The 14,587-nt window shown below is 34.2% G+C and overlaps 1 protein-coding gene across 2 annotated transcripts in view; it reads right to left on the bottom strand.

Moving 5' to 3' along the window:
- Positions 1-14,587, bottom strand: part of EXOC6 (exocyst complex component 6) — a 242,882-nt gene that overhangs the window by 127,974 nt on the left and 100,321 nt on the right. For both annotated transcript variants that reach the window (XM_047702238.1, XM_047702239.1), the window contains exons 9-12: positions 6,767-6,850; positions 1,911-1,957; positions 1,669-1,789; positions 119-190 (exon numbers count right to left, since the gene is read on the bottom strand). In XM_047702238.1, the coding sequence (XP_047558194.1) occupies positions 119-190; positions 1,669-1,789; positions 1,911-1,957; positions 6,767-6,850 (324 nt within the window). The remainder of the gene's footprint in view (positions 1-118; positions 191-1,668; positions 1,790-1,910; positions 1,958-6,766; positions 6,851-14,587) is intronic.

The following is a 14,587-nucleotide window of genomic DNA, read 5'->3' as shown; positions in this document are numbered from 1 at the left end:
TGTTTACTACTAATTTATTACCATTAATCCATAATAAAAATAAATAAGCATGTTCTGTATTTTGTATATCTTTAAGTGGTCAAAATAGACATTAAATGAATGTTAGATTATCACCCACCTGCAAAGTATCTGCAAATATTACAATGAGATTCTTCAGCTCCAGCACAAGATCAGGATCAGTACAATAAGACTGGGGGAGAGAGGTGGAGGGATGAAAAATACAAAGAAACAAATATAAACCAGAGTCATTTGGTTAAAAACAAATAAAACCTGAAAATATTTCCTTTAGTATGCCAGAATTCCAATAAATTTAAAATCTCGGTTATTAGTTAGATCCATGGCTGGTTTCATCTATTCAGTAAGAATACTTAGAGAAAGACCATAACATAATGTACCTGAAGTATCTATATTATATGAAAAGAAATTTTCCTAAAATTTGCATGCACTAACCTCTGGTCAAAGCAATGATGCTTATATTTCTAAAAGTTTCCAGATTTTAAGGAAGTAGTTATATTTAAACTAGTTATATTTAAACTGAAAAATGGTTTATATATAGACCACATATTTTTACTTTTCTATTATTTTTCTATTATTATTTTTACTCTCTTATAAAAGAGATATAACATATTACTTTTTTCAATATAAGAATGACAACTGAAGTATTTTCTTAATAATTCACCAAAAGTAATGAAACTCATTCTGTCCCCTTCACAGCATTTAGTAAGATTTTGTGTGATATGCTGCATTTAATACCTTATGACTTTGTATTTGATGTCATATAATTAATAGGAAGCATACTATAATTTTACATATTCAGAGCTGGTCTGAATATAAACCATAATAGTAATATTTTGTTCCTTACTAATATGTTAGAAAAAGTTACAGTTCACTGGATAAATACTGTATAAAGAATCTATAATCCTATAAATAGAAATCTAAATACTACATAAGCTAATAATCATTTAAAATATTTTCAAGCTGTATTCTCAATAATAAAATTATAAATAATAATTACAAAATTTTAAGTATGTAGAGATTTTCCTGATGAACTACTAAAACTGTCTTAAGAAAGTCTATAATAAGCGATTATTAATTTCAACAGTCTCTATAAATAAATAACACTAACATACTAATTCCACAAAAGGTATTATTATGCAAATATTTAGTCATTTCACTTTCATTCATAAAAAAACCTCTCAATACATAAAGGTTCATTATTTCAAATGAGTTCAAATTTTGACAATTGTGTATTTTTAAGAAATGTATAATTGTATTACTACAAACAAATTAGAAACATCGAAGAACAAGTTCAACTGAGTTTTAATGGTGAGTTTATTTTGAAAACAAAGAATTTGGGATGATAATTAAAAACCCTTTCTTCACGGTGCTTTTCAGTGATCTAATGAAGAGGTCAGTTGAGACTAATGAGACCAGCTTAATTCTTCATTTTCTATAATGCTGGACTAAAAGTGCTTTGGGAAGCCCCAGTCAGTTGTAAAATCACAGCCCAGTATTGCCAAACAAAAGCCTAACATTACTACTTCTAAATTTGAGCTGTTACCAAAAATGCAGAATGTTGGAGATACGGTTTTCTTCTGACATTATACATTTCAGAAGTTCTTAAAGTAAATGAATTAAAAATTTAGTAACATAATTTGTCTGACTTACTGAATGAGCTCTAAGGACAGCAATTATCTTTGAGAGGGCCATGTTCCAAAGTTCATCAGTGTATGCCCTGGTTACTAATCCTTGGGTCACATGTAAAATGTGATCTTCCACCACAAAGAACCTAAAAACAGTAATTACCAACATAACATGTGTTAAAAAAATTAAAGCCCAAATAGAAAACAAGCAGTTCTGACATTTAACATAATATAAAAATAATAGTTATTTCCATATTAGATACATACCCTACAATTTGAGTGAAATATCTTCTATAGCCATCAACTGTTTCATGCTTCAAATGAAAAATAAAAATTAATTTAAACCAATAAATACTGGTAACATAAAAGTAAGTTCCAAGTCACTGTAACATTTATTAACAAATATTTAGAGAGTCTACTATATATTGCACACATTTTTTAAAGGACCAGAGATACACTAGTAAAAGCCAAAAAGTTCTTACCCTCATGGAACTTACATTCAAAAGGAGACAAACAATAAACAAGTTAAGAAGTAAATATGATTTCAGAACCCTCTTCTCAGTAAGCTAGTTCAAGCCATCATAATTTCTCACTTGTGCTGTTACATCATTCTCCTACCCAGTCTCCCCAGCTTTCGGGCTTGCTCCCTACAGTCTATTCTCCAGACAGCTGTCAGAATGATACTTTCCAAAGAGTAATCAGATCATCGTATCTTCTGCTAAAAACCTTCGAGTGACTTTATATCTGATTCATAATAAAAGTCAAACTCCTTAAAAATGATCCATAATTGCCTCTTAATAATTTTAACAAAAGGCATATAGGAAAATATTTGATTATTTGAATTTCATTCTTAGAAGTTTGTTACATGAAATATTTCATTATTTTAATTAAGTTCAAATGTTACATTTTGTATATTTCATAAGTACAATCAAAATTTTCAAACATCTGGGGTGCCTGGGTGGCTCAATGGGTTAAGGCCTCTGCCTTCAGCTCAGGTCAAGAACCCGGGGTCCTTGGATCGAGCCCCACATCTGGCTCTCTGCTCGGCAGGGAGCCTGCTTTCTCCTCTTTCTGCCTGCCTCTCTGCCTACTTGTGATCTCTGTCAAATAAATAAATAAAAATCTTTAAAAAATAAAATACTATGATCAGAGAGAAAGGAGTTTACATGACACCAGACCTGTGACATTTCCTGACACTTGTTTTATAATATGCATATAGTCACATTTTATAATGTCCCATGTGTGCTTGAAAAGAAGATGTTTTGACCGGGGGTGGGGGGAGAAGATGTTTCTACAGTTGATGAAATAGGCTTCTACATGTTCTATTAGATCAAGTCTATTATTAAGCATGTTGTTTATTCTTATTGATATTCTACCTATTTGGTTTATTACATACTGAGACATGCTTAAAAATCCACTATGGATTTTCTACTTATCCTTTCAGTTGTGCCAATCTGGCATTATTCATTTTTGAGTCAATGTTATCAAGTGCTTATTGGTTTCAATTATCATTTTTTATCAACTCTAAGACATGAATTTTTTTATCATTTTAAATCTTTTTATATTATGTGAAAGTATATACTCTGCTTCTACTCTTTTACTGGTTACTCCAGAAATTATATTATGCATACTTAAGTAATCAAACTCTAAAATCAATCAATACTTTTACTCTTCTGGACAATTCAGAAAATTGTAGCACAGTTTCATTTCATTAATTCCCACCTCATGTTTATGCTTTTGCTGTGTATTTTAATTCCATCTTGTTTTAAAGTCCATAATATTTTATTAACATTATTTTCTACAGTTGACATAGATTTGCCCACATATTTATACTTTATTTGCTATTCATTCCTTCTAGCATCTCATATCTTTCATTTGGCATCACTTTCCTTTTTCCTGAAGTAGGTTCTTTAGAACTTACTTAGTAAGGGTGCCTCAGTGGCCAACTCGCCTCTTCTTTGTCTGAAAATGTCTATCTTTGCCTTTGTTTCACTGGATATAGAATCCGAGGTTAAAAGTTATTTCCCTTTGGAATTTAAAATATTCCATTGTTTTCATTTCTTGTGGGTAAAAACCTAGGAGCAAGACTGCTGGATTGTGTGATAAGTGTATGCTTAACATTATAACAAACTGCCAAACAATTTTCCAAATTGGCAGCATAATTTTTATACCACGAGAAGTGTATGAGAGTTCCAGTTGCTCCACATCTCACCAGCACTTGCTATTATCAATCTTTAATTTTAGTCATTCTAGTAGGTATGTAGTAGTATCTCATTGTGGCTTTAATTTGCATTTCTCTGATGAAAAATGATATTGAACATCTTTTCATATGCTTATTTTTCATCTGTGTATCTAGTAAAATGCCTACTTGGATCTTTTATCCATTAGTTTGTCTTTAATTATTTAGTTAAATTCTTTATATATTCTGAATACAAGCCCTTTGTTAGACATGAGTTTTACAAGTATTTTCTCCCCATTTGTATCTTGTTTTTTCACTTTCTTGACAATGCCTTCTGAAGAGTAGTTTTTCATTTCAATGTTCAATTTGAATTTTTTTCTCTTACAGTTCATGCTTTATATCTCACCCTAAGAAAATACTGCCTAACCCAAGGTCAAAAAACCTTCGTTTTTTCTAAAAGTTTCATAATTTCAGCTCTTGCATTTAGGTCCATGATCCATTTCTTGAATTTCTGAGGTAAAAGTCAATACTCTTTTTTTGCATATGGATAATTTAATTATCCTGTAGTCAAAAGACATACTTTGTATTATTTCAAGTCTTTTATATTTGTTGAGATTTATTTTATAGCTCAGAATATGATCTTGGTAAACCTTCTATGTGCATTTGAAAGGCCTGTGTATTCTACTATTTGGGATGGAATATTCAATAAATGTCAATTAGCTCAAGTTAGCAGATACTATTTTTCAGGTCTTCTATTTTCTATCTTTGTGTTCTGCAATTTCACTGTAAGGTCTCCCAGAGTGCTTTTCTTTTTATTTAACCTATCTGGGATTCCTTGGGCTTGACTAAGTTTCTATTTCCTATCCATATTGGAAAATTCTCTGCCATTATGCCCTCAAATACTCCTCTGTCCCACTTATTCTATACTCTTTCTATAACTCCAATTAGATATGTTAGACTTTCTCTCTATATCCCCTCTGTTTCTCTTCTGTTTTTATCCTCTCGTCTCTCTGTGAGGCTTTCTAAATAATTTCTTCAGATCAACTAAGAGAACTCACCAATTGCTAAACCTATTCATAAAATTTTTAATTTTGATTAATATATCTTTAATTTTAGGGATTCTACTTCATTTTTCTTCCTTTTGGTCATTCCTTACAGTTTCCTGTTCCCTATTTATACCAGCAAGCTTGTCTTTTATTTCTTTAAATATAATAAATAGAGTTATATTAAATGGCTAATAATTCAAATACTGAAAGTCTCTTGGGATTTATTTCTGTTGCCATATTTTTTTTTTTTTAATTTGACAGACAGAGATCACAAGGAGGCAGAGAGGCAGGCAGAGAGAGAGAGGAGGAAGCAGGCTCCCCGCGGAGCAGAGAGCCTGATGTGGGGCTCAGTCCCAGGACCCTAAGATCATGACCTGAGCCGAAGGCAGAGACTTTAACCTACTGAGCCACCCAGGTGCCCCTCTGTTGCCATATTTTTAATGATTTGTACTTGTTTGATAATTACTTTTTACTGTGACTTGATAATCTTCCTTGAAACTATGACATGAAAGTTCAGATCTCTGCATTTTCTTCTATTAGGCAACATCAGTATGGAATAACCTCAAACTGAATTTTCAACTTGAGTTTTTTTTAACTATCCAAATAGAATGAATTTGTGTTGCAAACACATGTGAGAAACGGCTTGTTACTTATTCTCAGAGATCTTTTTCCCCTTGTTCCTTCAGCACCAACATTTAAGATAGGCAATTTCCCTACAACATTTAACAGAAAGAACAGACAGTTTTTGCTAGATTTTTTTTTATAATACTGTATCCATTTATTTACTTATTTTAAGTTATCTTTATATCCAACCAGGGGCTCAAACTCATGATTCCAAGATCAAGAGTTGCATGCTCTCCTGGCTGAGTCAGCTCAGGTGCCCTGAGGTGTTTTTGATCTCTAGGTAATCCTAATAATGAAGCTCTAATTCTTTGGAGGTCTCTACTTTCTAAGGGAGACAACCTCTTATCAGCTACCTCGGGTGGCTCTAGGCTTTAGGCCTCTGTATTCCTCAAAATTCATGCTCTCCAGTTCAGCAGATGCCCCTAAGATAAAAGCCACAATAAGTGCCTCATTAAACTTATCTGGGTTTCTTTTTCTTTTCTTTTCTTTTCTTTTTTAAGATTTTATTTATTTATTTGACAGAGAGAGAGAGCACAAGCAGAGTGAGTGGCAGGCAGGAGGAGAGGGAGAAGAAGGCTCCCTGCAGAGCAGGAAGCGCAATGTGGGGCTCGATTCCAGGACCCTGGGATCGTGACCCAAGACAAAGTCTCACTTAACTGACAGAGCCACCGAGGTGTCCCAAACCTATCTGGATTTCTACCTTCATTTAGGTTTTCCTGTTTTGTTTTATAGTTGGATATACTGAAGTATAAGTTACATACAATAAAACTCACTGTTTCTACAAGTTTTCACCAACACATCTTGTCAGATAATTATCACCATAACCAACATGTAGAGCAATTCCATATTCACTTAATTTTTGTCCTGGCTATATGTTTCTACCAAATCCTTGGTGCACTTAAAAATAATTTTAAAACTTTAAAAATGTTTTTGTTTTTTCACTGGAACAATTAATCAAAGTAATAGTCTACCACATTGTCAGAAATGAATTATCACTCCCTGATACTTTATATATCTACTTGTTTATCTATTTATTCACTGCCTATTTGTTTACTATCTATCTTAACTAACAGAATGTAAGCTCCTGAGAGAAGGAACTTACCTGTTTTGTTCACTGCTGCACCCTTAGCACTTAACCAATTACTGGAAATGGTAGGTATTCAGTAAGTATTCGTTGTTGAATGAATAGTGAGAGATACATGCTCTGAAGAAATTAAAGCAGGGTAAGAGGCAAAAGTGACAACACAACCAATTCAAAATTTTCACATACTTACCATATTTGACTGTGGTTGCAATACGAGCCTTGCTTGTTTCTTTCTTTGTTTTCGGTAATAATTTTCAAATGTTTCTTCATCGCCCTAAAGTAACATCAGCAGAGTAATGAAACACACACACTACAGAACAGATAACTTCTTTTTTAAAATTAATTAATTTATTTGAGAGAGAGAGAGCATGAACTGGGGGAGGGATGGGGGAGTGGGAGAGAGAGAATCTCCTGCAGACTCCCCGCTGAGTGGGAAGCATGATGCATGACCCTGAGTAATGACCTGAGACAAAATCAAGAGTCAGACACTTAAGCCACCCAGGCACCCAAAACAAATAACTTCTTTACCTCTAGGAGTCATTTTAAATTTTCTAACAAATGGAATACAAACACTGAAATGATTCTTGCGTATTTCAATGGAAACTGCATCATTTATATCATATCCTTCCATGTTATCAGATTCTAGTTCTTTTCATTGTCTTTGACTTATTTTGTATCTATGTTTAGGTAATTGATAAATACATAAATAGTATTTTGTCTGTTAATGACTTTAATTGATTTCCTCCCCTCTCTAAAAAAACAGTTTGCCTCCATTTGCAATTCCTCTCAACATTCCTTTACTACACATAATTTTTCCTGTTATTGGACTTTTTCCGTGAACTGATTATAACATCTCCTTGGTTCTCTCATATGGAAGTAATAAAGAAATTCTTCAACATGTGCAAACAAAACAAAAACACTGAAATGGTATTTCATACTGAATGTCAAGAATAAGTTTTTGGCTTTATAGTTCAAAAACAGTAACCTTGTTTGTTATTATGACAATTATGAACACCAACTGTAAATTCAAGCAATTTTATAGTTACTCAACTTATCACTAAGGTTTATTAGATTTCTGATTGACCAACTCAAAATACAGCTGTCAGTGAGAGAACTAAATGAAGAAATTAGCTGTCACGCCTAAACTTCTGAGCATGTCGTATAAGACCCTACATGATCTGGAACCTTCCTCTATCTCCTGCTTCATCTCAGTATATTCAACATATCATTTTCTTTTTATTTCCAGGCTTTTGTACAAGATTTTCCTGAAATGTGCTTCCCAGTTCTCTTTTTCTGTGTATGACTCTTATTCACCCTCCAGGACTCACTATAGATGTTACTTCTTTTAGAAGCCTTCCTCAACTGCCTGAGGCTTGTTATCATCTGTGTTATCTCAGAGCAACCTGCATATCCATATCATTGCACTTATCACACTGTGCTGCAACTTCTTAATTAGTAGTCTATCATACCGCTGTCTAACAGCACTTTCTGTGATAATGAACATTTTCTGTATCTGCATTATCTTATACGGTAGCCACTAGAAGGATGTGGCTAATAGTAAGTATTGAGACCCTGAATTTTAATATTCTTTCTTTCTTATTAGTTAATTTACATTTAAACAGTTGCAGGGGCTCCTGGGTGGCTCAGTTGGTTAAGCATCTGCCTTCAGCTCAGGTTGTGATCCCAGGGTCCTTGGATGGAGCTCTGCATCAAGCTCCCTGCTCCATAGGAAGCTGGCTTCTCCCTCTGCCCCCTCTCTCTCTGTCTCTCACAAATGAATAAAAAATCTTTTTTTTTTAAACATTTTATTTATTTATTTGACAGAGAGAGATCACAAGTAGGCAGAGAGACAGGCAGAGAGAGAGGGGGAAGCAGGCTCCCCACTGAGCAGAGAGCCCAGTTCAGGGCTTGATCTCAGGACCCTGAGATCATGACCTGAGCTGAAGGTAGAGGCTTAACCCTCTGAACCACCCAGGTGCCCCATAAAAAAATCTTTTTAAAAAAATTTAAAGTTTCATACAGGTAGTAGTTACCATATTGGATGACAGAGTATGTTAGAACATGGTCCTGTCCAACTAGTTCACTACTGTATCCTTATCACTTAGCACAACGTTTGGCACATGGAAGGCAATCAATTATTATTTCTTGAATGAATGAATGAATGAATGAATGAATGACTAAACAAGTAAATAAATGACTATATAACCATTTCTTCTGTCTTCCTCTCTGCTTAAAAGGAGAATCCATCCAGAATGAGAAGAAAAGGCTGGGAACCCATTAACCTACTCAAGGCTCCAAAAGAGAATCTAAGGGGGAAAAGTCAAAACTCTTATTTTCACTGAAAAAAATTTTTTTCTGATAACTTTCTTTAATATTTAAGTAGTTATCAACAAAATGACTTTTCTTAGTGCCATAAAAAATAAACTTATAATGCAGAAAATAAGTTTAGGTAACCCTCAGGGCAATTCTTCCAGTATTTTTGTACTCAAACAATTAAAAGAATTAAAAAAAAAAAAAAGTGGTCCCTAAACATGTTACACAGTTTTATTTTGGTAACTAAATTTTTTGCACAATGAGTTTAAATTAATGTAAAGGATATAATTTCAAGTATATTATAAAAAAAACTATTATATCCTCATTTAAAATATCCAATGGTTACCTACATTTAAAAAACATATGAATACACTCTCTTTCACATTTAGAAAGTTTATAGTTTTCTTTTTTTTGTTTTTTTTAGAGTAGGCTCCATACCAAGTGTGGAGCCTGATGTGAGGCTTGAACTTAAAAGCCTGAGATCAAGACCTGGGGTGAGATCAAGAGTTGGACACTTAACCAACTAAGCCACCCAGGTATCACTCCTTTTTCTTTTTCTTTCTTTTTTAATTTTTAAAGATTTACTCATTTGAGAGAGACTGAGAGAGAATAAGCAGGGAGAGAGGGAGAAGCAGACTCCCTGCTGAGTGGGGAAGCCCAATGTGGGGATCAACCCCAGAACCCTGGGATCATGACATGAGCCAAAGGCAGACATTTAACCAACTAAGGCACCCAGGCATTCTTTTTTTCTTTTTTAACTTATACTCCAGACTACTACTCTTACAGGGTTTTGGTTTTTTTTTTTTCCAAAATTAATATGTTATTTTTTAATACTATATTTATGTTTTTAAGTAAACTCTATTCCATATTGTAGGGCTCAAACTCATAACCTCAAGAATAAGAGTTACATGCTCTATGGACTGAGCCAGATAGGTATTCTTCTAACACTATAGTTTCTTTTCTTTTTTTTTTTTTTAATATTTATTTATTTCACAGAAAGAGATAGGCAAAGAGGCAGGCAGAGAGAGGGAAGCAGGCTCCCTGCTGAGCAGAAAGTCCAATGCGGGGCTGGATCCCAAGATCCTGGGATCATGACCCGAGCTAAAGCAGAGGCTTTAATCCACTGAGCTACCCAGGTGCCCCTAACACTATATTTTCTAATGTAATACATTTTTGTTTTTATTTTATCTCTAAGGCATTATTTAGGCATTATGGTAGATTTTTCCTTCTAGGTTGAATTATCATTAAATTAGTACATAACTGATCAATACAATCTAAATATTAATATTATAGATAATTAACATAACCAAAAGTAAATTTTTATTGGAAATGAATATCTTAATATGATGAATGGGATTTTGGGGGGGAACTAACAACATACTTTTTATTTTTATTTACTTATTTATTTTTTAAGACTATTTATTTATTTAAGAGAGAGACAGAAAGGGTATAAGCAGGAAGAGGGGCAGAGGAAGAGGGACAAGCAGACTCCTCACTGTGCAGAGAGCCCAATGAGGTGCTTTATCCCAGGACCCCAAGTTCATGATTTGAGCCAAAGTCAGATACTGAACTGAATGAGCCACCCAGGCATCTCAACAACACACTTTTTTGTTAAAGATTCTGAGCTTCAGGGGCGCCTGGGTGGCTCAGTGGGTTAAGCCGCTGCCTTCGGCTCGGGTCATGATCTCAGGGTCCTGGGATCGAGCCCCGCATCGGGCTCTCTGCTCAGCGGGGAGCCTGCTTCCTCCTCTCTCTCTGCCTGCCTCTCTGCCTACTTGTGATCTCTCTCTCTCTCTGTCAAATAAATAAATAAAATCTTAAAAAAAAAAAAAAGATTCTGAGCTTCAGATTTAGTGTGTATAATTTACCAATAAATGCCCACCCTAAAACCTAATTAGTAAAGCCAGTCCTCATAATCAAACTATGAAGTTAATTGTATTTACTATCCCTCAGAAAAAGTCTAAGTTCATGTTTCAATTCAAATAAATATATTAATATGCATTGTAGAATATTATATTATGAAAACTGAGAAATAAATCATAAAATTATGAAAGTCATCAAGATTAAGATTATTTTTATCCAATGTGATTGTTTTATTCATTCATGTACCTTAAAAACAAGATAACAAATCACTTCTCCTTACTTAAGTGCTGTTTCTCATTACTTAACTTAAAGCAACGCAGTGTAATATGCAGACAGAATTCTAAGTTATTTACAAAAAGAGGAGTATGATAAAAACAATAAAATATACCTTTAGTAAATGTGTGGACATACATAAAACTTCAGTGTTAAATTTTGGAAATAATAAAACCAAGTATAAAAGTCAGGAATAACACATGAATTTTGTTAGAGATGGTGATCATGCTGGAACTAATCAGTCTGGCAGACAGTTTTCATTTTATTTTAATATGAAGTAAAAAATATCACACAAGTAACAACTTCCATTTATGACACAGTTTGGCAAAACAGCTTTTAACAGTTTTTCTGAATCACAACTTATATGAAAGAATGGTTTCGTTAATGTAACTTCAAAATTTTGGCAGCCCCAGAAAATACTCCAGTTATGTTTAAAAGATTCCGCTTCACTAAATCATATTATTTCAGATGTTTAAAGTTTTTTTTTAACAGAAAATGACACATCATAAGGATGAGTATTAAGATTAGCCAAAAGCACTGTTTATATTTAAACACATAGGACACAGTTTTGCATTCAAATTTTCCCATGTTCTCACTTCTGTACTCTCATAATACTCCCTCTTAAAAGCACTATGTTCATTGTCAACAGCTGGGGAACAAAAGAGATCAGGACCTTAAATGAAAACTGTCACTGCTTCCACCTATGTCATTACTACCTACCCTGTATCAGAACTAAGAATATTCTACCAACAGGACAACATGCAGTGTTTCTAACATGGTTTATCCTTTCCTGCACAAGAAAAGAAAGAAACCCTTATGTGTACATTCCTAATGTGTACATTCTTAATGTGTATATTAATCATTAAAGGAAACTTCCCCTTTATTTGGCATCTTGGAAGTTTTTACACATCAAGACAATGGACGATGGTAGTAGCAATGAAGAATAAGTATTACTTTTATGAAGTTAAGCATAGTAGCCTCCAAGATAACCCCCAAGATATCTTGTATCTTCCCATCCCACATTCTACCAGGGTTGATCTATGTGACCAGTAGGATGTAGCAGAAGTAAAGGTAGGGCACCTGAGTGGCTTATTCGGTTCAGTGCCCGACTTGGTTTCAGCTCAGGTCACAATCTCAGAGTTGTGGGATCAAGCCCTGCATTGGTCTCTGTGCTCATTGGGGAGTCTGCTTCTCTCCGTCTGCCCCTCTCTAATAAAATAAACAAATAAAATCTTAAAAAAAAAAAAAGAAGTAAAGGTATGACACTTCTGATATTAGATTACAAAGGACATTATGGCTTCCGTATCAGCATCCCTGAGATCACTCTTTCTAGGGAAGCCAGCTGCCACGTCACGAGGTTTGTCACTCAGCTTTGTAGACAGCCCATGTAGCAAGGAACTGAGGTCTTCTGCCAACAGTCATAACAGAAGCAAATCCCCCAGGCCCTGTCAAGCTTCAGATGATGACAGCCCTCACTGACCTCTTGACTGGAACTCATAAGAGACCCTGAGCCAGAACCACCCAGCTAAGTCATTCCCAGATAGCTGACCTTGTGAAATAATAAATGTGCTGCAATAGACAACTAATATAGTATCTTAGGTAGCTTTTTAAAAAACAGATACCAAGTGATACAATAAGGAAGTGCTCAAAAGGGAGACTGTTCAAGAAGGAGGAAAGCAAGAGAGGGAATGAGAGGAAACCAATCAAGGGTGCCAGATTCAGGAAAAAGAAGTCTCTAAGAAAACAGGCTTCAGCCTATTCCCACAGTAAAATTCTAAAGCGTAAGTTATACTGCAGAGGGATTTCTTTTTTTTTTTAGGGGAGAAACATGTTCTTTTATTGATGCAAGTACGTCCAGTCACAACAACTGACATCCTATGTCATGGTATAGCTTTGTACTCAGAGTTCATCTCAAAATACCAAATATCATATAGAGTATGCATCAAACTGGGAAAATAAAGGAGCAAATGCAGACACAGTGTCAGGTAAATACTAGAACTGATGACCCAGTGAAGTGCCTGGTTACTACTAAAAAGTAGCTTAAATGAAATTACAAATGAAAGGAAAGTAACTATAATAACAAGGAGGAATTAGCTTTACTAAATTTTGGCCATTTCACTTTTACGAATTTTTGGTCATATATACCAACCAGAAGTTTTCATGCTAATGAAAGTTTATTTACATTTACAGAAGAGTAAAACCTCACTTACACAGTAAAAAGGAAAAAAAGGTCTGCCTGAATTAGTCAAAACTGACATCTTTTAAAATGCAGCTTTCTTAAATTGATAGATTCTGTGTATTATAAAGATACAAAAATATAGAGATCTAAAAGTTACTGAAAATTATAATTCAATAGTTACAATAACATACAAATTCTCAGAGTAATCATTTATTTTGAGTATTTGACTATTTGAATCATAGGTTATTTCTGAAAAATCACAAAGCGGACTAGTTAAAGTTAAAACTATTGGTTCTCTACCATTGACTTTCAATTATCTTCATCATTTAATTGTGTTTTGTTTCTTTAATTTTAAATCATGAACAATGAAATGTAATTTAATATGCAATGTACCATTCTTAGGGAAGCCACACTGAAACCTCACATAGTATCTAATGGTTCAACACTTTTTTGTATATGTGCTGCCGAAGCGAGCACAGTTCAACACTTTTTTGTACCAGGTAAAAAGATATACTCTTTTCCAGAGGGCTTAGTGCCTGTTGGTATAAGCTACCAGGATAAAAATACATAAAATAGTTTTATTAAAAACTGAGTGTGGGGCGCCTGGGTGGCTCAGTGGGTTAAGCCGCTGCCTTCGGCTCAGGTCATGATCTCAGGGTCCTGGGATCGAGTCCCGCATCGGGCTCTCTGCTCAGCAGGGAGCCTGCTTCCCTCTCTCTCTCTCTGCCTGCCTCTCCATCTACTTGTGATCTCTCTGTCAAATAAATAAATAAAATCTTTAAAAAAAAAATAACCTTGTGCTTTAAAAAAAAAAAAATTGAGTGTGGTGTTAAAGACCCAATTACTAATCCAGCAAATCTTTATGAAATATCAGATGCAATGAAAAGCACTAGGGAAAGAACAATACATGACACTCATGGTCACTATCTTCATGGATCATATAGACATAGAAGAAGGAAAATACAAAGTAACAGAAGAGCCTATGGGCACTCACTGCAGTTTACTGGACCCATATAAGACAGAAAAATTAAGCATTATCAAAGTCAAAAATCATTTCCACCAAATCCAAAAACCTATAGGAAAACATCTAATTTGCAAAGAGTTTTAAAAGAATCAAACCACAACACAGGCCACTTTAACAACTGAGATAATTAAGAACTTCACCTTGATTAAGAAGCCAGTATGATCTAGTTTAGAAACAAAACAAGGCAATACAAAATACAAAAAATTGGGATCAGACAACTGGAAGTCAAATTTTCAATGTCACTACATATAGCAATGTAATCTTGATGGAACCTACCCTTCTATTTGCCTCAGGTATAAATGCAGTTAATTGTATATATGACAACCTGACGTTATAAAAGATAAAATACTAAATCTGAA

Source organism: Lutra lutra, chromosome 14 (genome assembly GCF_902655055.1).
Source record: "Lutra lutra chromosome 14, mLutLut1.2, whole genome shotgun sequence".
Lineage (NCBI taxonomy): Eukaryota > Metazoa > Chordata > Mammalia > Carnivora > Mustelidae > Lutra > Lutra lutra.
The sequence above is the reverse complement of the archived record's forward strand: the minus strand, read 5'-3'. Positions and strand labels throughout refer to the sequence as shown.